Raw genomic sequence first — 23,732 nt, 5'->3', positions numbered from 1 at the left:
CGACTCGAACCCGATAATGACCCAAACCCGATTTAACCCGTCAAAACCCGAATTCAACCCGACCTGTTACTAACCCGACCCGAGGTCAACCCGACCCGTTTCTAACCTGACTCGAATTTAAACCCGACCCAAAATCAACCCGACTTGTTATTGACCCGACCCAAATTCAACCCGACTTGGAATACTCTGCAAGAATATATTATGTGGGTTACAAGTGTACAAATAACAAATCACAAGTATGGAAGATTCTCATCACAAGTGATGGAGGAAATATTGAAGGATTAGCAACCAAGTAAGATCAAATTCAATTTATAACAATTCTTGGCTATAATTTTTCATATTTTTTGGTAAAGTGCTGAAGAAAATTAAACTTATTTGGCCCTATTTTGCTTGCAGCATGACTGAACCCCAACCAAGTTACTCAGCTTACAGGGAGGCTAGTTTTGGGCATGGAAAATTCGATATAAAAAAACCGAACTCATGCTCACTTCAGCTGGCACCGTAACCAAGATGGTTACTCTGTCCAAGCCGATTCCATGTGGCTACACAACAAATACTGGATGCCTGAGGACAATTCCTCTGACCATTGATGTTGATCACAACAGAAAGAGTTTTTTCTTCTCACCGAATAATCTCATTAACTTGTGTATTCCATTTTGTATCATACAGTAACTTACAGTATTTTTTTTGGTCAAATGGAGATGCAGGAGACTCATTAGACTTATCTGATTCTTTATATTCTTGGCACTTATCAAGGTGTCTCTTTAGATTAGACGTACCATTCGAACCAGCAAGTTTCTGGATTAATCTTTTGCAAAACTTGCATGCAGCATGTTCACCATTAACCTCAAAATTCTGCCAAATAGGAGATCGCTTTCCTTCAATTGGAGATATTGATTGATGGGGTTCAGGCGTAGGTGTAGCATTTCCAACACTCATACATGTAATTGATGCTTGCTCAAGCTCAATGTCCCTTGCTACACCAAACAATCAGGCAAAGATTAGGAGTAAGATCATAAAAAATGCGTCATTTATAATTAATTAGAATGTACTATACCTCTTTCAGCTGCGTAGTCTAATTCAAACATTTCTCCTGTCATGATTTTTTGATTCCTTTAACACCAAAAAAAAAACAAAAAAAAAAACGCATATTAATATGATTTACATCAAAGGGTAATATATAATCATCTGCGAGAAACAACCACAAGCAACCAAATTGTAAAAATCAACTTCAAATTGTATCAAAAAATTGTATACAAACAACCCAATTAAATATCTAAAAATTATTCAACATTAATATATGAAGATTAAATTTAAAATGTTAAAATTTACTTCAATTTATAAACATTAAACCGGTTAATTAAGCAAAAAAATATGTAAAACCAATTAGCCAATTATAATGATTAGATCCGAAAATTTAAATAGCTAATATAATTGTATAAATTGATTACCAGGAATTTGGAGTGATTTCTCCTTGTTGAAGAGAAAAGGCGACAATGAGAGGTGGTAGAGTAGGCGACCCAGCAGAGGCGCAATTCGATCTGTGGTTTTCCACATTCTGGATCTTTGAAGAGTACGACTTATAGGCATAGGAAAATCACTGAATCTTAGTATATTAAGGAAGGTTGCACTCTAATGGCGAGATTGACGAAATTTTTCCCCATGAAATCTCTATTGTGATTGATTTTATTTTTCCTAATTATCTTCAACTTCCTATATGAGCAATAGGACATGAGGTGATAGAATATTAGAATAGAGCTGTGAGTCTGTAAGCTGTCAATGTATTTTAAACGTATTTGAGGCTGTATCAGCTAAATGTATTTTTTTTGTTTTTTTTCTTAATTTATCTTCAAAATAAACTTCCATATAACTACTTATAATCCTTTTATTGATCCTATTTTTCAAATTTTAGTATTCACTTGTTTATTTTAATATTTTTTTAAATTATGCAATTTGATTTGGAGCTATAAAAAAAATTTTAAAAAAAATTATTGACTTGAACCGAACCCGACTCGAACCCGAGAATGACCCGACTTGATTATAACCCGCAAATTATTGACTTGAACCGAACCCGACTCGAACCCGACAATGACCCGACCTGATTATAACCCGTAAATAATTAACTTGAACCGAACCCGACTCAAACTCGAACAAGACCCTAACTCGTTTAAACCCGTAAAAACCCGAATGTAACCCGACCTGTTATTGACCCGACCCGAATGTAACCCGACTTGTTATTGACCCGACCTAAACCCGACCCAAACCCGATAAGATGTATGACCCGACGTGACCCGACTCAAGCATGACCCAACCCGAACCCGACCCACATAGGTCCCGACATTAACCCGTATTGACCCGACCCGAGATGACCCGACCAACACAAACCCGACTCAAACCCGACCCATTTACCCGAATTGACAACTCTATTCGGGGGTGCGGCTGGTCGTGGTTAGGGCTGGAGGTGGTGGTTGGCAGCCAGAGGTGGAGGTGCTGGTTAGGGTAGGCTGGCAGTTTTTTTTTGGTTTTCTTTTTTTTTTTTTGTATTTTTTTTGGGAACCACTCACACGCTGACACGTGTCAAACAACCTACAATAATAGGTTGTGGACTTTTGTTGACCAGTTTGGGACTGCTAGAGGAAAACTGACCTAATAGTTGGGATTATTGTAGAATAAACGTTAGTTGGGATTATTGTAGATAAATCACCCATAGTTGGGAATTAAAGTGTATTTTTCCAAATTTTTATACCAAAATTCTGCATGCATGAAGGTTTTTAAATGAAGATGACATAGGTTAAAGATGAAGTTAAAATAATTGTTTTTTTTTTTTTTTTTTTTTTTTTTTTTTTTTTTTTTTTATGAAATATTTGTTCTTATATTCTAGTTGCACAAGGAATAGATTATTTAGAGCCTGTTCATATTTACTGTCTGAGCTGAACTGATTGGAGCTGAACTGAATATTTTATGAGAGAAAGAAATTAGGAGCTGAACTGAACTGATTGGAGCTTAACTGAGATGAGCTGAATATTTTATGAGAGAAGGAAATTAAGAGTTGAACTGAACTGAACTGAACTGAATTAAATTGAGCTGAACTGAACTGAACTAAAATTAAGCTAAAGTGAATAGGCCCTTAGTTAATTTAGTTTGTTTTTTACACAGTTGAGGTTTATTTATTTGCTTATTTATTCATTTATTTATTTGAAGGAATTTACTTATTTATTTATTTAGTATTATTAATTTTTAATAGACACTTAAGATTTAATAGCTTGGTAGGTTCATGTTGTGCTCAATATTTGAGTTATTTGGTTTGTTTCCTTATTTTTAGTTGGTTGTTATGAGGTGCTCTCTTATAAAGCCACTTGTAATCTACATTTGTTTGATGCAATATCATTTTTATTTGTCCCTTTTCTTTTTCCTCCTATTTGTTTAATTGTTTCTCTGCTCCAAAAAGACCTCCAACACTAGCTACCGTACTATAATGTGAAACACTACGTACGTCCAACACATAAAGTATACAATAAATTAAAGGAACCAATAATCAAAGTTACATCTTTATATATCTTCGCTTAAAAATATCATATCAAAACAATACACGATATAAAGTCTATATAATAATAAAAATGACAATGAAATACATTCTACAGCCAACAACAATAAACAATCAAATGAAAACAAAAGATTGACAGATAGAGAGCAATACAATTACTTTGTGAAAGCAGCAATAGTTTGCAAGAGAGTGAGAATAAAAAGTATGATTGCAGCGATCACAGATACAACTGCCCATGGATGGCCGAAGTATCTCCTCCTCAAAAGAGCCTTCCATTTATTCCAAGATTTATTAGCGAATGCATTTGCGTCTTCACTAACTTTTGAGTAATAAAATTTGCCTCCTACAATGATTTTGGGGACATTATTGAAAAACCTTATTGCATGTTTATCACTGCCAAGATTATTTATGAGAATTCCTGCTTCTTGTAGAACTTGCACGTCTTCAACCGTGTCAATTAGTTTATCGAAGAATAACATATAATCATTGATGTAAGCATCCTCCGTATAATAATGACATAGCTCAAAGTGTTGGAGGTTTCGCAAATTAGTTTCAGTGTCAGTATATAAAACTAATTCTGGAATCATAAACTTCCCTTTCTTAAATGTGATTTCAAATGGACTGTCACTCTCACTTACCTCAAATTTGACTCCATTGTCGCTTAGTTTCTTAGCTGTCCTTGGATAAGGAGATTTGGTGAGGCCTATTGGTTGGTCTCGTAGTGACAGTAGGCTTAAAAAATAGTTGATAAATTTATTGGCGTATGAAATTGATGATGATGAATCAGCTAATGTCAAGGAAAGGCAACCAGACATCCGTTGGAGATCCAACAAATGTTTAATGCTTGTTTCACCTGTAATTTTATTACCAACAATAATACTCTTAATTGCCTTACTTCCAGGGAAACCACCACTCATATCGTCTATGAATGCAAGAGTAGCATAAATAAGAGGAATAGGTGTAGCGTAGATGTGACCAAATGCTTTATTAAAGATTTCCTTGAGAACAAAATATGGAATTTGGTTCTCCAACCGTAATAAATCGCTTAATACCCCGTAAGAAAGTGGTGCTTTTAATTTATTCCCAACTGAAGGATCATCAAATGGGTGCAAAGTTTCGCTCAAGAAATAGTAGATCAGGAATGCAGCATCAAGCACTATCATTTCAACAAACTCGTCATTAGATAGCTTAAATTCTTGCTGATAACATTTGCGTATTTCCTCTTCCTTATTCCTTACATAATCAATGTAAGGATTCAAGCTTTGACAAGCATTCTTGGGATGTTGAAGGAAGCTATTCAAGTAAATCCATTTAACCTCTTGCATGGGTTCTAGTTTTGAATCTTTATAGAATACGGGACCAATTGACATCGCTACAGGCTGATAAAAATGCTCATGCCCCTTCAAGATAAATTCAGGAACTTTATAAATGCACCAATTCTTGTTTAAGGAAATATTCAAGGAGTCCAGCTTGTTACGCATTGAAGTAAGCACCCCGTTCTTTTCATCTTGCTCGGTTACTTCGATTTGTAGAGTGTTGTTTTCCATCTGTATTAAACTATTAATCGTAGAATGTAAGTATATGTTTGATTTATTCAAATAATTTTCAATATATTAATGAGACAGTAAGTATAGAATCTAATCAGATGGAGTAGATTTTTTAAATTCCTATATCATACGCAGTATAGCAATGACAGTAGACTTTTCAAATTCCTATCAGTGCTTCACCTTTATACCTTTCAGCAAGTTCAATTCACCACCAACTGGAACTATAATTTTAATTTTATGTTTGATGGTTGATGTAAGAAAATTTTGGTAGGACCAAGGCCATTTAATTCTCCCACTAATTTTTTTTTTTTTTTTTTTTTTTTTTTTTTTTTTTTTTTTTTTTTTTTTTGCTGTTGTCAAAAAAAAAAAATAATAAAAAAAAATAAAATATTTTTTTTTTGAATTATATTCCTTTCGTTTTTTGTTTTCATTTAATATGGAAATTTTGACAATTACCACCTTCTGTTATGTCCATTTTAGCAATTACCACCTTGTATTTTTTTTTTTTGAAAATTACCACCTTCTATTTTCAAAAACATCAAAAGTTACCACCTTCTTGCCCCCCAACTACCACGTGACGTCATTTTGGGTCCATTCTTTCCCAGAACTCCCTATTTCCCTCACAATTCATTCCTATTTGAATTCTCATCTCCCTTTTCACTTTTTTTCCCTCAAACCACCAATAAGTGTTCGTCAATTTTGATTTGGAGGACTGAATTGAAGTGTTTTTGATTGTTTGGGGGAAAAGAAGTGAAAGGGGGGATGAGAATCGAGTTAGGAATGAGAAATGTGAGGGAAATAGGGAGAAAAGGGAAAGAATGAGCCCAAAATGACATCACGTGATAGTTGAGGGGCAAGAAGGTGGTAATTTTTGATATTTTTGAAAATAGAAGGTGGTAATTTTCAAAAAAAAAAATACAAGGTGGTAATTGCTAAAATGGACTTAACAGAAGGTGGTAATTGTCAAATTTTCCTTATTTAAAGGAAAATGTTATACATAGCCCTAAGGGTTATGTATAAGCATTAAAAATATTCTAGAAAATTGTTTAAATTTCGGAAATCATGACAAAAACACACTGATTTGCGCGTGTTTTTGTCATGAATTCCTATATTATACAATTTTCAAGAGTATATTTATTGCTTATATGTAGCCCTAAGGGTGTATATATATATATATATATATGTATATATATATATATATATATATATATATATATATATATATATATATATATTTAAATTCTTATCATTATCTATAAGATGAGAAAATCTTCTATATTACTCTCAAAATGTAAAACATATAAGGAAGCCATTAACCTTCTTTTTTTCAATTAGTAGTTTATTAATGTCTAACTATTTTTTCTACTCCGTATATCTTTTCAAAAAAAAAAATAAAAAATAAAAAACAACTAATTTCTATATTAATATTCAACTAATTAAGTTATTTATGATATAAAAAAAGCATTGACAAATGTACATAATCAAAATGCAAATAACATTATGAAACAGGGGAGTAGCTGCTAAAAAAAAAAATCGTAAAAATGGTTACTTCAGCAAGAATAAATTATATTTAGCAAAACTTTAAAAAAAACTCATATACTTCGTAACAAAGTTCAATAATTATTTAAGCTTAATGAAAATATTTTAAGAAAGTTAAATAAATACCAGGTTTAGAAAATGGGACCAATGTAAGGGATATCAGAGCGATTCTCCTACAATTATAGGGAGTATATTATATGGAGGACTAAATGAGACAAACTAAAAAAGCAAAATAAAGAAATAAATTTGAAAGCTTGTTATTCATAATAATTTCTTAATAAATTGTAAGATAACATATTAAAATACGGAATTGCGGGAACTTACGGCTAGTTGCAAAGCTGTAGCAACAATTTGATTCAACACGTACCACTGCGCCTCGCAAGGTACCTCAAGAGAGTGAAATAAAAATAAACTGTGAATGAAAAATATTTTGTAAGTTTTAAAACTATTAGTAAAATGTATGTGTAATTCTTTGCCTTGGACTGGTTTACATTTTATACAGCTTTTCAACTTCTGCTTGACATTATTGGTTTACACCTATAATTAAAAGTACTCCCTTTATTATTTAAGTGCTACAATTTGCTCGGTATACTAGTATATTTTTTGGAAAATTAATGGACTTCAACCTAAAACAATGTAAAGAATGTGTAAAAAAAAAATGTAGCCCGTTTTGTGTGTGGCTGACCACACTGTGTGACCTTTTATAAAAGAACAAAATAACCCCTATTACACTTTTCAAGTAACCCCTATAATACTTAATCACCAAATAACCCGTATAACACTAACCAAGTAACCTATAACATTAGCAAAGTAATTCCTATAACACTGACTAGGTAACCCCTATTACACTAAAGAAGTAACCCTCTAAAGACTAGCCATACGGCGTGGCCAACCACATATAAGAATTTGACAAAAAAAAAAATATAATAAAAGACGACAATGAGGTTAATGTTTTATTGAACAAAAATTCTTATATCTTATATGTGGCTAATCACATGCATGATGTGGCCACTTCACATATACGGTAATTAAATACCTAGGGTTACATTTTAATGATGAGTAAGTGAGGTTACCTTAATGTATACGAGATTACTTCATTAGGAAAATAGGGTTACTTTCATTAAAAAAAAAAAAAAAAAAAACGTCGAGTCATTCTCTCATTAGTCATAATTAAAAAAAAAGTAAGAATATGGGTTACTTGGAAGAACAAATGGAATAACTTTTTATTTTTTTTATAATTTTTACAGGTAATTATTTTTCTATTTGATATTACTCGTATAATATATTTGAATTACTTTCATAAACAAATAGAGTTATTCTTATGAATAAATTAAATGTAGTTACTCATTCAAATATATAATAACTACTTTAATTATAAGCCAATGGGGTCACATCGTGTGTAGAGCTACACACAAGAATAACTAATCTAAGGTCAAACTACTACATTGAGGCTCTGTTCTTTTGAGCTTCTGGGCAGAGCAGCACAGATTTCAGCAAATTAAAGCAGAGTAATTGAAGAAGAGCAGATTTCATTACTACTACTACTACTACTACTACCACTACTACTACTACTACTAACAAAGCAGTTCAGCAAACATAAAGTGAAATGAACATGACCTTATTATTGTACAATTTGATTCCAATACGACTATTTTTGGCAACTGCTTTTATTTACTAATCTGAAAGCAAATATTTCCATTAGCAAAATATTTACCACTCTCTAGAAATAAATTCTTAGCTTCCAAAGAATTTTTCTCAACACTCGAGTAAAAAGTTATACGTATTAGATTGGAGTAATAAATAAAGGGGGTAAAAAAAGTCATGGTAGCAAAAACACATGCAAGTGAATATAGGTGATGTTGTAGATAAGGTGTTTATAAATAAAATTAGGTATTTGACTATTTGTGACATGAGGAAAAGAGAGAGGTGGGAGAATCATTATCTTTATAATGAAGACAATAGTTACCCGTCCTTTCCTAGTGTAACCATTACCCTCACTAATGAGGGTAATAGACCTAATAGTTCCCCTATCCTCGCCTATCACCACACCACCATTACATAAAACTCCTTACAATCACTCACATAAAACTCCTTACTAGATATTTACATAATCTCAAAGCAAATGAGGGTATTTGTTTAGTTTGACATTTATTACTCTAGATACACAAACACATTACTCTTCATCCGAGCATGCCATAAATGTAGAAAAGTGACTGAGGAGAGAGTAGTACCAAAACAGATGAAGCAATAATAATGTAGATTTGTAATTTTGTAAGTTGTGAGTGAAGAAGGGATAAGGTTTGAGTGATGGTTGTGAATTCAGAGTACTAATGCGGGCCAACAAAAACCTATATATGAATCTGAGGAATTGAATGTCACATTAAATTAATTTGAATCAAATAAATTGGAGGCCTTCCAAAGTTGCAAGGTCCAAAATGTCTTCAAGTACGGAGAATGAAGAAGAAAGTCACTCGTGGTTTATACAGAAGCATTGTAGCAAGTTCAATTATGGGAAAGATATTTTGCATGGACTGGGAAGATATTTTGCATATATAGACTGAAATTTGAACTGTTCATTGTCGGATTTGGTTTGATTTGGACCCCAAATCACGAAATCAAGGTTCGTAATTATTACAAACTGCACCGTCAAGTACGGATTACTGTGATGCGGTTTGTAAACTTTGTTTTTAGTTTGTAATTTCATTTTTTAAAAAAAAGACATTTTGTGAAAAACTACCTTATAAATCACTTCTTTTGTGAGAAATTACCTAATAAAAAGTATGTTGTATGAAACTACCTTATAGACGAGTAAATGTTGTAAGAGACTACCATTGGTCGGAAAGTCACCATTGACTTTCAATTTCCGGCGTTGACCACATCACGTGACTTTTAATTCACCCTTTCCCTCCTTTTTTCTTAATTGGCACGTCACGTGATCAAAGCCGGAAAATAAAAGTCAACGATGACTTTTTGACCATGGGTAGTCTCTTACAACATTTACCCTTTTATAAGGTAGTTTCTTACAACATTTTTTTTATTATGTAGTTTCTCGCAAAAAAAATGTTTTATAAGGTACTTTTTCACAAAATGTCCTTTTTAAAATACCCCTATTAATTTTCACAAAAAAAACGAACATACCCTCACCAATATTCCATGTTTTTCTTCTCTCTAACTCAATGAAACATTCTCTCGTCCTAACAAACCACCATCGACTGAGGGCGAGCTAAGGTCATCGCCAAAAACTTATGTCGTGTCTTATTTTTATTTATTTTTAAATTTTTTGGGTGTAGGCCAAACACCTAGTTTTTCCAACAATCATAGGAGAAAACGCCTAGAATTTTCGAAAGTCCTAGGAATAAAATAAAGTTCTACGCATTTCTTCCCGTGGAGTTTTGAAATTTAAGGCGATTCTTTTTCAATTTTTTTTTGGTTTTTGTTTTTATCATAACTTTTGATTCTGAACTCGTATTAAGGTAAATAAAATACCGTTGGAAAGCTCTACATGGCTACTTTTCAACCCATTTAAAATTATGTCAGTATCATTTTTATATCTTAATTTGACATGAAATCAAAAGTTATGCTAAAAAAAACTAGGAATAAACGCCTAAAATTTTCGAAATTCCATAGGGAGAAACACAGAGAATTTTAGTTTCTCCCTAGAAATTTCAAAACTTCTAGGCGTTTTCTCCTAGGATGTTTGAAAATACTAGGCGTTTGATCAATTCCATCCAATTTTATTTTTTTAATAAAAAAAAGCACGACTTAAACTCTGGCGATAACCTCGCCCTCGGTTAATGATGGTTAGTGGTGGTTTGTTAAATTAGGATCAGAGAATGTTACAATATTGAGTTAGAGAGAAGAAAAACATGGTCTATATGTGATGATATGTTTATCCATTCATGTTTAAATGTGGGAGTTACCTGGTAAAGTGAGGGCATCGCAAAAAAACTACCATATTTGTTTTTTTTTTTTAAAATTATATCTTTTTTTTTTTTAATTTTATTAGAGACAACAATAAAAATCTATAATATAATTACAGAGTCACTCTCACCACGTTGCTCCAAAAGCTAAATCCTAGACTCTCATTCACTCTCGCCTATTTACCTAATCCCTCCATTTCTCCAACAAAAAATCTATCTAATTTAAATTTAAATTTAAATTTTAAAAAATAAAATTAATTAATAAACAAATATACTTGGCAGTTCATTCTCCTCATACATTACTCCAATACTCCCACGTCTCCCTATGTTCCATAAGCATTTCAGCAACTAACCTTCAAAACTATCCCACACACATAATCCCAAAAAAAAAAAAAAAAAAAAGATTTTATGAAATATGCCTTACAGAGTTACAGGTATGGGTTTTGATAAATTTATAATATTGTACAAAGTATTGTATTTTTGTTAGGGTTTATACTACACGTAATAGTTTGAAGCAATTTTAAATTATCTATAATATAATTACAGAGTCACTCTCACCACGTTGCTCCAAAAGCTAAATCCTAGACTCTCATTCACTCTCGCCTATTTACCTAATCCCTCCATTTCTCCAACAAAAAATCTATCTAATTTAAATTTAAATTTAAATTTTAAAAAATAAAATTAATTAATAAACAAATATACTTGGCAGTTCATTCTCCTCATACATTACTCCAATACTCCCACGTCTCCCTATGTTCCATAAGCATTTCAGCAACTAACCTTCAAAACTATCCCACACACATAATCCCAAAAAAAAAAAAAAAAAAAAAGATTTTATGAAATATGCCTTACAGAGTTACAGGTATGGGTTTTGATAAATTTATAATATTGTACAAAGTATTGTATTTTTGTTAGGGTTTATACTACACGTAATAGTTTGAAGCAATTTTAAATTATCTGTCATACTACATAAAACATAGTTATGGGGTTTTCCCTAATTTTGTACTTCGTATATTAATAAATATATAGAAGTATAATTATGGTCATAATGGATATATACGCAAATCTTTGATTTCATTGATAATTGCCATGAAAATAATCAAAATATACTATCATATTTTTATCTTAAGGCTTAAGCAGTTTTAAGATATCATATCATAACGGGATTGCAACTTTAAATTTTTTTATTTTATTTTATTTATTTATTTATTTATTTATTGCAACTTTAGAATTGGTGCAACCATGATGTTCACATTCCTATCAATTTAGAAAAGTAAATTTAATTTGGTTTGCGATACTCATAGGGTTTTTGAAATTTATGAATGTTTCAAAAACCCCATGAGTATTATATTTTTTATATTATTTTCTTCCAATGCATACATCAATAAACTACTTTTGAGATACAATGCAATTGCAATCTCTTACATTCCTATTAATAATTTTAAAGAGCGGAATTGTGATTTTTTTTTGGCTTTTTGTTCAACTAAAGACTATTATACATACATACTTTTTTTTTTATTATAATTTTTTTAATGTAATCCAATCATGTACACACTAGTTTTGGAAACCTTAAAAGTGTTATTTGTAACTTGAGGTAAGTTTTGGCAAAATTAATTACGAGTATTATTATTGTGGGTAGTTATGAAAGGACAGTTATTGTGGGTAGTTTTGAATTGGAAGAATGTCATATCAAATTAATTTGAATCAAATAATTAAATTGGAGTCCTTACAAATTAAAGGTGGTTGTGAGTTGAGAATTCTAATGTGGGCTAACAAAAACTTACGGATTGGAGGAATGTCGCATCAAATTAATTTGAATCAAACAAATAGTAGGCCTTACAAGGTTCTAAAAACTCTCCAAGTACGGAGAATGAAAAGAAAGTCAAGCAATTTCAATTATGGGAAGACATATATTCTGTGTAGACTGAAATTTGGGCTGTTTGTGGTTCCATTTGGTTTGATATGGTTCTCAAATCACAAAATTAAGGTTCGTAAATTTTTCAAACAGCAACAAATTGCACCCTCAAATATGGTTTACATTGATGCGGTTTGACATTAGTTTTGGTTTTTAATTTTCTGTTTTTTTTTTAAAAAAAAAAACTAAAAACCAAAAATAAGAAACAAGAAAAAGGTGTTTCCACTTTTCTGTTGTCAGTTTTCAAAATTATCATGATTTTAATAAGTCTAATTTTTTTGATTCATTATGTGACATATATAATATACTTTTTAAAAACAAAAAAACGGAAAACCAGAGCGATGCCAAATGAACCCTTTGTTATTGGTTTTTTATTATAACTTTATAATTCAAATATTAAAACTCATATTCTTTTGACCTTAGTGAATTAATAGACAAGGATTACATTGAAGTTATTTTAATTTCTTTCAACAAAAATATACTATAAATACAGTTTAACGGTTTATGGTCTAAAGTCTCAAATTGCATTTTAATTTGTGGAGCGGCTTAGGGGTTGTTCTCATTGACTGAACTAAGTTGAAATGAACTAAATTGAACTTATTAGAGCTGAACTAAACTAAAATAAATATTTTATAACAGAAGGAAATTAGGAGCTGAACTGAACTGAACTGAACTTATTAGAGCTGAACTGAAATGAAAATTTTATAAGAGAAGAAAATTAGGAGCTAAACTGAACTGAACTGAACTGAAAATAATCGTATGAGAACAGGCCCTTAGTCTTAAAATTTTTGGAACTAATTGCACCAAGCCAAACCGTAAACTACTGATTTGGTGCAATCACAATGAACTTTGAACAACCCTACTAGGAAGTGTACTTTTTCCGTTTTTTTAAATACAACATTATGACTTTTTGCACTACTTACATAATCTACTTTCATTAATGTTTGATATTTGGTTGCATACCCAACAAAAATTATAAAACCTAACTACTCTTCCTAATATGTACTTCCTCTGTTTTTTTTATAGTTGCAACACTTCTTTTTTCACGCTTGCCCATACATGTTTTCAATCTTTTATATCTTTAAATTAATTACCAATAAGTAAAATTTATAAACAGTTGATATTAAAATTGTATAAATTGATAGGAATTTAACAAGATCCGACATGACTATATTTTTACTTAAGTATAAATCGTTAAAGCTAGTCAAAGTGAAATACGTGAATAGTGTAAAAGTCGAACTGTTGCAACTATAAAAAAAACATAGGAAGTAGTATAGTAAGTTAGGATTATCGATTCCACAGAAAAGGTAGTATTAGTATTGGGATATTATGAATTATAACTAGTTCAGTCAATCAAGTATATATAAAAGGTTGATATCAAAATAATAAAAACAAATCAAATAATTAAACATCTCAAATTAAGTATCACCGCTAGTATAATCAATATAAGATAAATTCCTACTGCAACTAATCAAATACATGTCCACAAGGAAAGATACGCCCTATAAATTACCAAAGGTACCTCGTTGTGATCAAGACATAGGAATAATAACAATACCCATAATCTCTAATCTAGTATTAACATAAGCATGCACTATCAATTAAGAATGAACACATAAACAATTTATTGAGAGTTTATTAGTTTAAATACATAAATCAAACATCAATCAAATGACTCAAGTTGTTCTATGGAAAGAGAAGGGGAAAATATGGTGGCTGACATCGTGGCAAAAGATGCATCAAGAGGGACCTTAAATGTTAATTATTATGCTAATCTCTTGCGGGATGGGAATCCACAGGATGTACTTTTGTGCCCTTCCATGGGAAAGGAAACAGTCTTTTGTAAACTCTTTTATCCCCTTAACTATTAATTAAGCACCTCTTTTCCCTCAAAAAAAAAAATAAAAAAAAAATAAAAAAAAATAAAAAAAAAATCAAATGACTCATGAAATAATAAAGCCGATGAGTTTTTATAATAAAGCTAGGAGGTTTGATAAATAAGGAAATCAACAAAACGGGATAAACCGTCCAAGCACAAGTGTGCCTCCATAAGGCATTGGACGTGCCAATTTCCTTCACTGATGTTCCCCCTCTACTGCGCGCATAACTTGTCAAGATCGACTATAATTTGAAATTTAGAATTTTGTTTGACGCGTATAATATATCGTTGGAAAACTTTTGAGTATTCTTTATTTTCATACAATTAAAATTGAATTACAACATAACAATATAATTTGTAAATCAAAGCTATATTAAAAAAGTGTACGAGACTAATATTCGTCAAGTCTTTTATATATTAACGTTTTTATTTGCTTCATTTTATCTCAATTTTAAGTTGAAGACATGAATTGAGGTCCTTGAGCGAGATAGCTAATTCATACTCTTTGGTTATTATTTCAAGATTAGCCAACCATAATCCATTTACATCTAACTTACCTATAATTCATCAAAAAAAAAAAAAACACACACACACACACACAACTTAAGCAAATAATTAATGTTAGAAGTGGGAATCGATATGCACTGACCTAAAATGTATACAAATTAAGACTTATTAATGTTAGTGAAGTAGTGAAGTGTAGTCGAAGTAAGTATATATATAAATTAATGTGCAAAAATTAAATTGTTGCAAAATTAATCAAATAGCCTGGGCATAGCCCGTATGTATGGGTAAACTTTTATGAGATTGAGTTTTATGTCATGTTCCGATTTCCCCAATATTTTTGTCCAATATATATTAATTTGACGAGTAATTATCTTAGTTTTCTTTTTTTTTTTTTTTTTTTTTTTGACAGAATTATCTTAGTTTTCGACAATGATGATAAGTTTTTATAAAACCGAAACATAATTTCGGTGTGGAGAAAGTATATTAGTAAACAAAATACAAAAGCTTTTTACATTATAAAAACTTGTCTTTGATGAAACCAGAAATAGTCTGTAACACAGTAAGAATAAACATTATGCCTGCGAAAATAACAGATATTATAGCCCATGGATGTTGGAAATAATCCCTCTTCAAAATCGCCTTCCATCGATTCTTGGGTATGTTAGCATATTCAACCAAATCTCTTTGTATTTCCCCGTAATTAAATTTCCAGGTGTAGTAAGTTGGGTCGATTTTGTTGAGGACATCAACCACACTTTTATTATTGAGTTCCCTATCAATGATAACACCACTTTGCGCTAATATTTCAGCGTCTTCTACGGTTTATATCAATGTTTTAAGGAAGTAGATATAATCATTGAAGTCATCATCACCAATATTGTGACATTGGTCATAATATAAGACGTTACGTAGGAAAGATTCTGTGTAATTATTGAACTGAATTTTGGGAAATAGTAACACCCCATTATTCTTGTTAAATTTGATTTCCAGTGGATTCTTACTCTCACCATCATCACTTGCCACAAATTTGACCCCTGCTGCGTGTAAGTCCTTGATTGTAATCATAGATTTTGGCAAATTAGAACGAAAATTTTCCTTCTTATTTTTGACAAGTTCATCTGAAGGTGAGTAACAGATCAGTACGAAGTCAATAAGATTGTTGATGTGCAAAAATCTGTTTTTTCTCATTCTGTCAATAACTTCCTTAGTATTGACAATGCCGTCCCCAAAGATCATATCAAAATTGGCCATGTATCTATGAGTAACATCCTTAAAGGAAACATCATTCGTTCCGAATGCTTCTAGATACAGATCTTCGAGTATGAAAAAAGGAAGCTGATTTTCCATGAGAAGTAAATCCCTGCTCGACAAAACACATAGAAACTTTTGCCAATCCTCCAGAGGTGCTATGTCATGACTATAATAACACTCCCTAAAAGTGTAAATAATGAATGCAACATCGAGCAGTATCATTTCAATGAAGTCATCACTAGAAAGACTTATTTTGTGTTGGTAACACTCACGAATTTCTTTTTCCCTTTTTCTTATAGTTTCTATGTAAAATTCGTAGCTGTTATTAGTGTTATATTCTAGGAAGTATTTCAAGTAAATCCATTTTACCTCTTGCATGTCTTCTAGTTTTGGATCTTTATAATGGACGGGACCAATTGAGACGGTTAAAGGCCAATAGCATTCTTCTTTTTCCTTCCGAACATATTTAGGCACCTTATAGATGTAACATTTATCAGTGGTAAAAGAAGGCACTGAACTGAGGTTGTTTCGTATTGATTTTTCCACACTACTAGTTTGATCCGACATTGTTATTTCTGATTGCTCTTCTCTGATTTCCATCTGCATTTACATAAGTAATTCAAGTGCAATATTAAATTTCTGGTTATTATAAGACACATGATAGTAAATCCCACATGATAGGGTACAGATAGGGTACGATGCTTATTTTTTTTTAAATCATTTTTTATTTTTTTTATTTTTTATTTTTTTTTATTTTATTTTGACAATTTGATGTACTACATCGTCCACATCTGGCATGACAATTGAAACTTTATTTTATTTTATTTTATTTATTTATTTACTTATTTTAATATAATGAAGTCAAATAAGAGGGTTTGGATAATTTGGTGGAATAATTTAATGTTTTACAAATAATAGATGGTAAAAAATATTTATATATAATAAATAAATAAATATTGTAGGTGGTAATTTCTATAGCAAGGATTAGCAACAACAATGAATTATTACAATTAATCTAAAATGGAGGAAGTAAATCAATTCTTCAAAAGTTTAGTATTCACTTATAATACTTCAAATGTACTTACTTTATGTCCTACATATTATTTAAAATGTTTATCATATACTCGTACATATTATCCGTACTTTATATTAAACACAAATCGTGTAAATATAAATATTAGTAGTAGACTAGTAGTTACTATTGCACCAAAAAAATTTAGGGAGCAAGTAATTTTTAATGTAAAAAAGTGAAAAGTAAGACAATATTTTATAATTAGCTCAATACAAGTATATGAAAAATTAAACAAGTGTAGGCACTTACAGCAAATTTTAAAGCAGTTGCAACAATTGGATTGAACACCGTGCCTCCCAAGGCAGCCCGAAGGGATTAAATTAAAAATAATATTTTAGAATGAAAACATTTAGTAAATTTTAATACTACTACTATATTGCATGTGCAGTTCTTTGCCTTGGACTGGATTTCTTTATATAGAGCTTTTCTATCTTCAGCTTCACATTATTATTGTTTCATACAATGAAAAGTAATGTTCTTTTCTTTTACAAAGCAAATACAAATAAATGTAGTAAATGTAACGATATTAAAGAATAAAATAGTATTCTTTACCACAATTGGAAGATTTAAATATACTTATGTAATCAATTCAAGTTAAATATATTCTCTCATGAAATGTTACTAGAAGTTGCTCTTTTTGTGGTTAAGATTGTGAGAAGGCACATGTAGAAGCTAATTAAGGTACTGTATAGTATTTGTTGACAGGATATGATATATTTGGGCCTCTTATCCTTTTATGTTGGTGTGTCTAGTAAAGAAGCGTTGTGGCCCAGCTCATGATGAGTCCAATCTTTACTTCAGCGGCATATATAACCCATATGTTCGTTGCATTAGTTGTCTGTATGAAAAAGGGAAGCTGATTAAGACTGCATGAAATAGTAAATAATGAATGCATTATCATTTCAATGAATTCGTCACTAGAAAGTCTTTCTTTATGTTGGTAACACTCCGAATTTCATTTTCCCTTTTTCTTACAGTGTCTATGTAAAGTGTTATTAGTGTTATATTCAAGTGAATCCATTTTATCTCTTGCATGTTGCATGTCTTCAAGTTTTGGATCCTTAAATTATTATAGTAGACATGACCAATTGAGATATGTAGAGGCTGATAGATAGCATTATTGTTTATCCTTCTGCACAAATTCAGGCACCATTAGATGCAAAATAGTGGTAAACTCGTAACAGAAGACAATGATCTGAGCTTGTTTTACATTGATATTTTTTCCATCTGCATTTACTTGAGTCATACAAGTGCACTTTTGAAGTTTTGTTAGAAGACATGATAGGGTGATTATTGTCATGGATCCACTTGAGGGTACGGGTACGGGTCAGCCCATCAAGGTCTACACCAGGAGCTCCAAAGCACAAAAGAAGAGCAACGGTCATCAAGGAGAAAGTCAGCAAAAGGAGATGCAAGAGGAGTCAATGACAGAGACAGCAAGAGTGGTCTCTACAACAAAGAAGATGAGGACAAGGCTAATTAAGAAGAGCTTAAGGAAAACAAGCAGCAAGTTTCTTCTTTGCTTTATTAATGTTTTGCTATTTTCGTGAATAATGTTCACATGTAGGAGTATTGTCTTGTTAAGTTAGCTTGAGTATAAGTAAGTAGAATTATCTTTAGGAAGGGTATCCAGAAATTGAGTAAGAAAACCCTTGAGTAGCCTAAAGCTACCATGAGATGATGAGATTGATGGTCTCAAGCCATTGACTATCCTTTGTAATCGTTTAAGTTTCAATTAATCAATCAAGTACTCAAGCTTTCCCTTAATTGTGTCATTAATTAGCTTAACCTTGCTGTGAGAAACCGTTCCTTGACAATTATTTTCTTAAGTCATCACTATTGTACCAAAAATATGTAAGTAATTTTAGGTTTTTTATTTTATTTTTTTCATTTTATTTCTTTTTAAAGAAACTAGCTAATAAAAAAAAAATGTTGTACGAAAGTACCATCAAAATTTAAAAATTGTTCTAAAAGACTATACGCCAGATTTTCACCATTAACTCACCTCTCTAGCATTGACCAAATGACTTTCCTTTTTTCCTAAATATCACCAGCAGACAGTAGTGCCACCTTCCTCACCATCGTCATGTCACCGCTATTTTGAACTAAACTCAATGTTTATAGCTAGAGTCTAGTGTAAAAAAGAAAAAAGAAAAAAATCATGTAAAACTCTAATTAGTCAGATATTGTGTCTCAAAAAAGAAAGGTTGCAACTTGGTATGTCTAAACATGTTAAACTAATAAAATGAAGTAAACAATATCATATGTCACTAAAATCCGAATTGAAGGCATATAACATTAATAGATTATTAGCAACAACAAATTAAAGTACAACATTAAGTTACAATCACGATCTAATATCATATTTACATATTATAGTAGCTAGGTTAGTTGCAAGCTTGCATCTTTTTTTGTTTAAAAAAAAAAAAAAACTCAACACCGTGAATAGAAATTGCAGTAGCATACATGGCAAGAATCTTCAAAACATTCAGCATTGGGAGTTGGACTACTTGTAGATGTAAGCTGCAATAGTCTGTAAAAGAGTAAGCACAAAAAGTATGATTGCAGCGATCACTGACAAAACTGTCCATGGATGATTGAAGTATTTGCTCCTCAAAATAGCCATCCATTGATGCCTACGGGTTGAAGCGTAGTAATTCAGAGCATTGCTGACATCAAAGTAATTATTCTCGGGGTTGCGTCTTTCAAGCACATTTTTGGTAATATTGTTGAAAAGCTTTACAACATCATCATCACTTCCTAGATCATTATACACAATTTTATATTTAACTAACACTTGCAAGTCTTCCACGGTGTTTATCAGTCGATCAAGGAAGATAATATAATCACTGAAGTAATTATCTATCAAATAATGGCACTGTTCAAAATAAACCAAGTTCCGCAGGTGAGATTCTGTGTCATCTTGTATAATTAATTTTGAAATGGTGAGTTTCCCGTTAGCAAATGTAGCATCAAGTGGATTGTCAGTATCACCTGCCACAAATGTGACTCCCGCGTCAAATAGTTGCTTGGCAGTGTAACAAAGACGGCCAGTAAAATGCACATCATCAGTTTTCGTCTTGAGATGACGCTTACACAGCCTGTTACATATTGATGACGGATAGATCAAAGACAGCAGCTTGTGTACGTATGAATTTGAATCGGTTGTTGGATTTGTATTTGGTTGGTTGCGCAATGGTGTGCTCATAGTAAGGCCACAACACATCCTTCGGAGATCTAGCAAATGTTGAATGTTTGTTTCATTTGTAATTTTATTACCTTCAATAATACTATTCATAGCCTTTAAACCAGGGATGTCAATACTAGCAAACTGTATTATGAATTTCATAGTAGCATGAATAAGAGTATTAGGTTCGTAGATGTTACCAAATGCTATGTCAAAGAATCCCTTGAGAACAAAATAAGGAATTTGGTTCTCCAACTGAAATAAATCATGATTCGCTTCATACATTTGTGCTATTAAATGGGTAATTCCAAGTTTCTCTTCTTGATAAACAAGAAGCGTTTCTCATAAGGGTAAATTTGGAATTATTAGTTGACGGAGTGAACCTAACGTTACCCCCTTTTCAACTCACCCCCTTTTGCAATTCAACCCCTTTTGCACTTCACCTCTGTCGTGACCAAGTACCCAGAATCTAGTTCCCACCTTCGGCAATAAATTGTCGAAAGCGGGAGCTAGACCAATTAGAGGTGTCGATCAATTGAAAGAACGGCCAACAGTAGGAGTAAGCTTCAATGGAGGAAATTGAGTTTAAAACGAGAAATTCGAACTCGATGACGGCTTCAATGGAGGAATTCAAGCTCAATGACAGCTTCAATGGAGGACGGTCACCCTTACCCTTTGGGGTTGACCATGCCATAAATTTTACCCTTTCTTATTGGGTTTTTCGTTTGATTTTGGCGGCGAAGCCGCCTATGTTTGCCACCGATAATGGTGGTTGTCCTCGGTGTAGACGAAAGAGGAAGATGATGGTGTCGGTGGGGACGAAAGAGGGAGGTGATGGTGTAGGTGGAGGTACTTGTTGTCGGCGGAGGTGCTTGTGAGGTGAAGACAAAGCTGTAATGGAACGCCGTTAACGTTACCGTCCATCGTCCTCTTCAGTAGTCCACGTGACTTGCTTCAGTGGAAGTCATAGTCAGCATTTATTTTGATTTAAAAACCATTTGTTTTCAATTCCCTAGGCGTTTTTATTACACATTTGCCACTAGAGAAACACTTCTTGTTTATCAAGAAGAGAAACTGGGGCGCCCCCCTATTAAATTATCCCCAACTAAAGGTTCATCAAACTCATTGGGAAAATTTTTGATCAAGAATAAGTAGACCAGGAATGCAGCATCAAGCACTATGATTTTAACAAACTCGTCGTTAGAGAGCTTAAATTCTTGCTGATAACATCTGCGGATTTCCTCATCCTTACCCCTTACATATTCAATGTAAGGATTTAAGTTTTGACAAGCATTCTTGGGATGTTGAAGGAAGCTATTCAAGTAAATCCATTTAACCTTTTGCATGGGTTCTAGTTTTGGATCTTTATAGAATACTGGACCAATTGATATCAATAAAGGCTGATAAAAATATTCATGCCCCTTCAACATATATTCAGGAACTTTATAAATGCACCAATATTTGTTAAAGCAAACATTCAAGGAGTCCAACTCCTTATGCATTGAAGTTAATAGCACCCCGTTGTTTTCATCTTGCTCTGTTATTTCAATTTGTAGAGTCTTGTTTTCCATCTGTATTAATTGTATAATGTAAGTATATGTCTACTTTATTCAAATAATTTTATTCCATAGCACTATATATATACTTATCAATAAGTATTGAACGTAATCAATACATGGAGTAGACTTTTCCAATCCCCAACTTATGAAGCATATCTAATTAGCTATGATAACATATGCTTCACCTTATAGTTCTAATACTTTTCAATCTTTCATCAAATTCAATTTAACTCAACTAAAAATTAATAACTTTAGGGTCTGTTTGCCATTATTGTGGTATTATGTTTTTTAGTTTTTTGTTTTTTTAAAATCATATTATATATGTCATCTAATAAATTAAAAATAAGTCAAACTTATTAAAATCATGATAATTTAAAAACTGAAAATAGAAAATTGAAAAAACCTCTTTCCTGTTTCCCATTTTTGTTTTTTTTTTTTTAAAAAAAAAAAAAAAAAAAAAAAAAAAAAAAACTTAAAACTGAAAACAAAAAAATGCCAAACAAGCCCTAATTTTAAGTTTGGGGGTTGATTTAAAAAAAAAAAAAAAATTGGTGGGACTAAGGCCATATTTTTTTTCCCCAATAATAAATTATAGTCTGCCCTTCGTTTTTGCTTTCCATTTAAAAGCTTATTTTTTTATAATAAGATGAGAAAGTCTTTTATATAGCTCTCATTCTCTCAATATAAGAGCATAATGTAACCATATTGGGTTTTACTTAATTCATTTAAATGAATAGCTTATCAATATTTAATTGTCGTATTTTTTACTAATATGCAGCTAATAAAGTAATGCTTTGATAATGTACAAAATCAAAACAAGAAAATTATGAAATAGGGAGAGTATTTAATAAAAATATAATTAAATTAGTAAAATAGTTATTTCAACAAAAGAAAGTTAGATTTATTTTTTTACAAAAATTTCAATTTAGTTAAATAAATACTTTAAAGAACAATAATAAATTAAATAACAATGAATTGATGACAATCAATTTTAGTCGATGAAAATAATTTAGCTTCAATGAGAGCATGCCTTAAACTATTAATTGTACGTACTGTGTGTTGGAATATTTGCTTTAATTTATTAGTGGTTAGTTAACTCTTAATATAAAGGAATATGTTATCCTAAGTTATAAGTTTGTATAAGTAGAGTCAAAAAGTAGTATTGGATTAATGATCATGGGATCATGGATGTTCTTAACTTTTTCTTAGTTTTGCTATATATATATAATGTATACATATGTTGCTATATGCCTTTATAGTACATTAGTACATATGTTTTTCAATGGATTTAATACAAATTAATGTAAACGTAGTACTCTGCTATTATAATCTCCCCTCTCATATATTTATTATTTGAACAGCTCAACTAAAATAATTTAAGTAATTAAGTTAAATTAATACCTTGTTAAGAAAAAGAACCAATCAATTACATAATACTAAAGGCGAATCTGACATGACACTTGTCATGTTCTAATTAAAAATTTTCCCGCCACTTTTTTCTTTCCCTTTTTATTTTTTCTTTTTGTACAAAATCTTCATTAATATCAATTTATATAACCTATAATATTTAACCTTCAATTTGGCAATTATATTCAAAATGTATTCTATATGCATATTTTTTATAATTTTTTATAATAGGTATTTTTCTATAATAAACAAACATATAAGGTAATATATTAAATTAGAATAATGTACTAATCCCGTACTTCGTATCATTCTACAATGTATTTTTTCCTTGAAAGTTTTTTTTGCTCCAACCAGGATTAGACACTTTAGCTTTTACTATAAATTTTTTGATTTATTTATAGTTAT

The 23,732-nt window shown here is 31.3% G+C and overlaps 4 protein-coding genes across 4 annotated transcripts; all 4 read right to left on the bottom strand.

The window, feature by feature from the left end:
* Positions 1 to 621: 621 nt before the first annotated feature.
* LOC145594417 (uncharacterized) lies at positions 622 to 1,720 on the bottom strand. Its single transcript, XM_081650729.1, has 3 exons — positions 1,452 to 1,720; positions 1,058 to 1,113; positions 622 to 977 (listed from the first exon to the last, which is right to left on the bottom strand). Exons 2-3 carry the CDS (start codon positions 1,098 to 1,100, stop codon positions 622 to 624), a joined length of 399 nt encoding a protein of 132 aa, XP_081506855.1. The 5' UTR covers positions 1,101 to 1,113; positions 1,452 to 1,720.
* Positions 1,721 to 3,699: 1,979 nt separating this feature from the next.
* On the bottom strand, positions 3,700 to 5,091 carry LOC145594416 (UPF0481 protein At3g47200-like). Its single transcript, XM_081650728.1, has one exon. The coding sequence runs from the start codon at positions 5,089 to 5,091 to the stop codon at positions 3,700 to 3,702; it is 1,392 nt and encodes a 463-aa protein (XP_081506854.1).
* Positions 5,092 to 15,278: 10,187 nt separating this feature from the next.
* On the bottom strand, positions 15,279 to 17,548 carry LOC145595852 (UPF0481 protein At3g47200-like). The gene is made up of 2 exons (XM_081652286.1): positions 17,424 to 17,548; positions 15,279 to 16,702 (listed from the first exon to the last, which is right to left on the bottom strand). Exon 2 carries the CDS (start codon positions 16,700 to 16,702, stop codon positions 15,674 to 15,676), a length of 1,029 nt encoding a protein of 342 aa, XP_081508412.1. The 5' UTR covers positions 17,424 to 17,548; the 3' UTR covers positions 15,279 to 15,673.
* A 2,132-nt stretch (positions 17,549 to 19,680) lies between these two features.
* On the bottom strand, positions 19,681 to 20,646 carry LOC145594415 (UPF0481 protein At3g47200-like). The gene has a single exon (XM_081650727.1). It carries the CDS (start codon positions 20,644 to 20,646, stop codon positions 19,681 to 19,683), a length of 966 nt encoding a protein of 321 aa, XP_081506853.1.
* Between the last annotated feature and the right edge of the window lie 3,086 nt (positions 20,647 to 23,732).

The sequence above is a fragment of the Chenopodium album genome, chromosome 19, assembly GCF_948465745.1.
Source record: "Chenopodium album chromosome 19, dcCheAlbu1.1, whole genome shotgun sequence".
Lineage (NCBI taxonomy): Eukaryota > Viridiplantae > Streptophyta > Magnoliopsida > Caryophyllales > Amaranthaceae > Chenopodium > Chenopodium album.
This window is presented reverse-complemented; position numbering and strand designations above follow the sequence as displayed.

What these genes read in the sequence shown, in the direction of transcription:
- LOC145594417 (XM_081650729.1), bottom strand. Translation starts at nt 1,100, where the DNA reads ATGACAGGAGAAATGTTTGAATTAGACTACGCAGCTGAAAGAG. An exon ending in AGACTACGCAGCTGAAAGAG is followed by an intron (nt 978 to 1,057) that starts GTATAGTACATT and finishes TGTTTGGTGTAG; the next exon opens with CAAGGGACATTGAGCTTGAG.
- LOC145594416 (XM_081650728.1), bottom strand. Translation starts at nt 5,091, where the DNA reads ATGGAAAACAACACTCTACAAATCGAAGTAACCGAGCAAGATGAAAAG.
- LOC145595852 (XM_081652286.1), bottom strand. Translation starts at nt 16,702, where the DNA reads ATGGAAATCAGAGAAGAGCAATCAGAAATAACAATGTCGGATCAAACT.
- LOC145594415 (XM_081650727.1), bottom strand. Translation starts at nt 20,646, where the DNA reads ATGTATGAAGCGAATCATGATTTATTTCAGTTGGAGAACCAAATTCCT.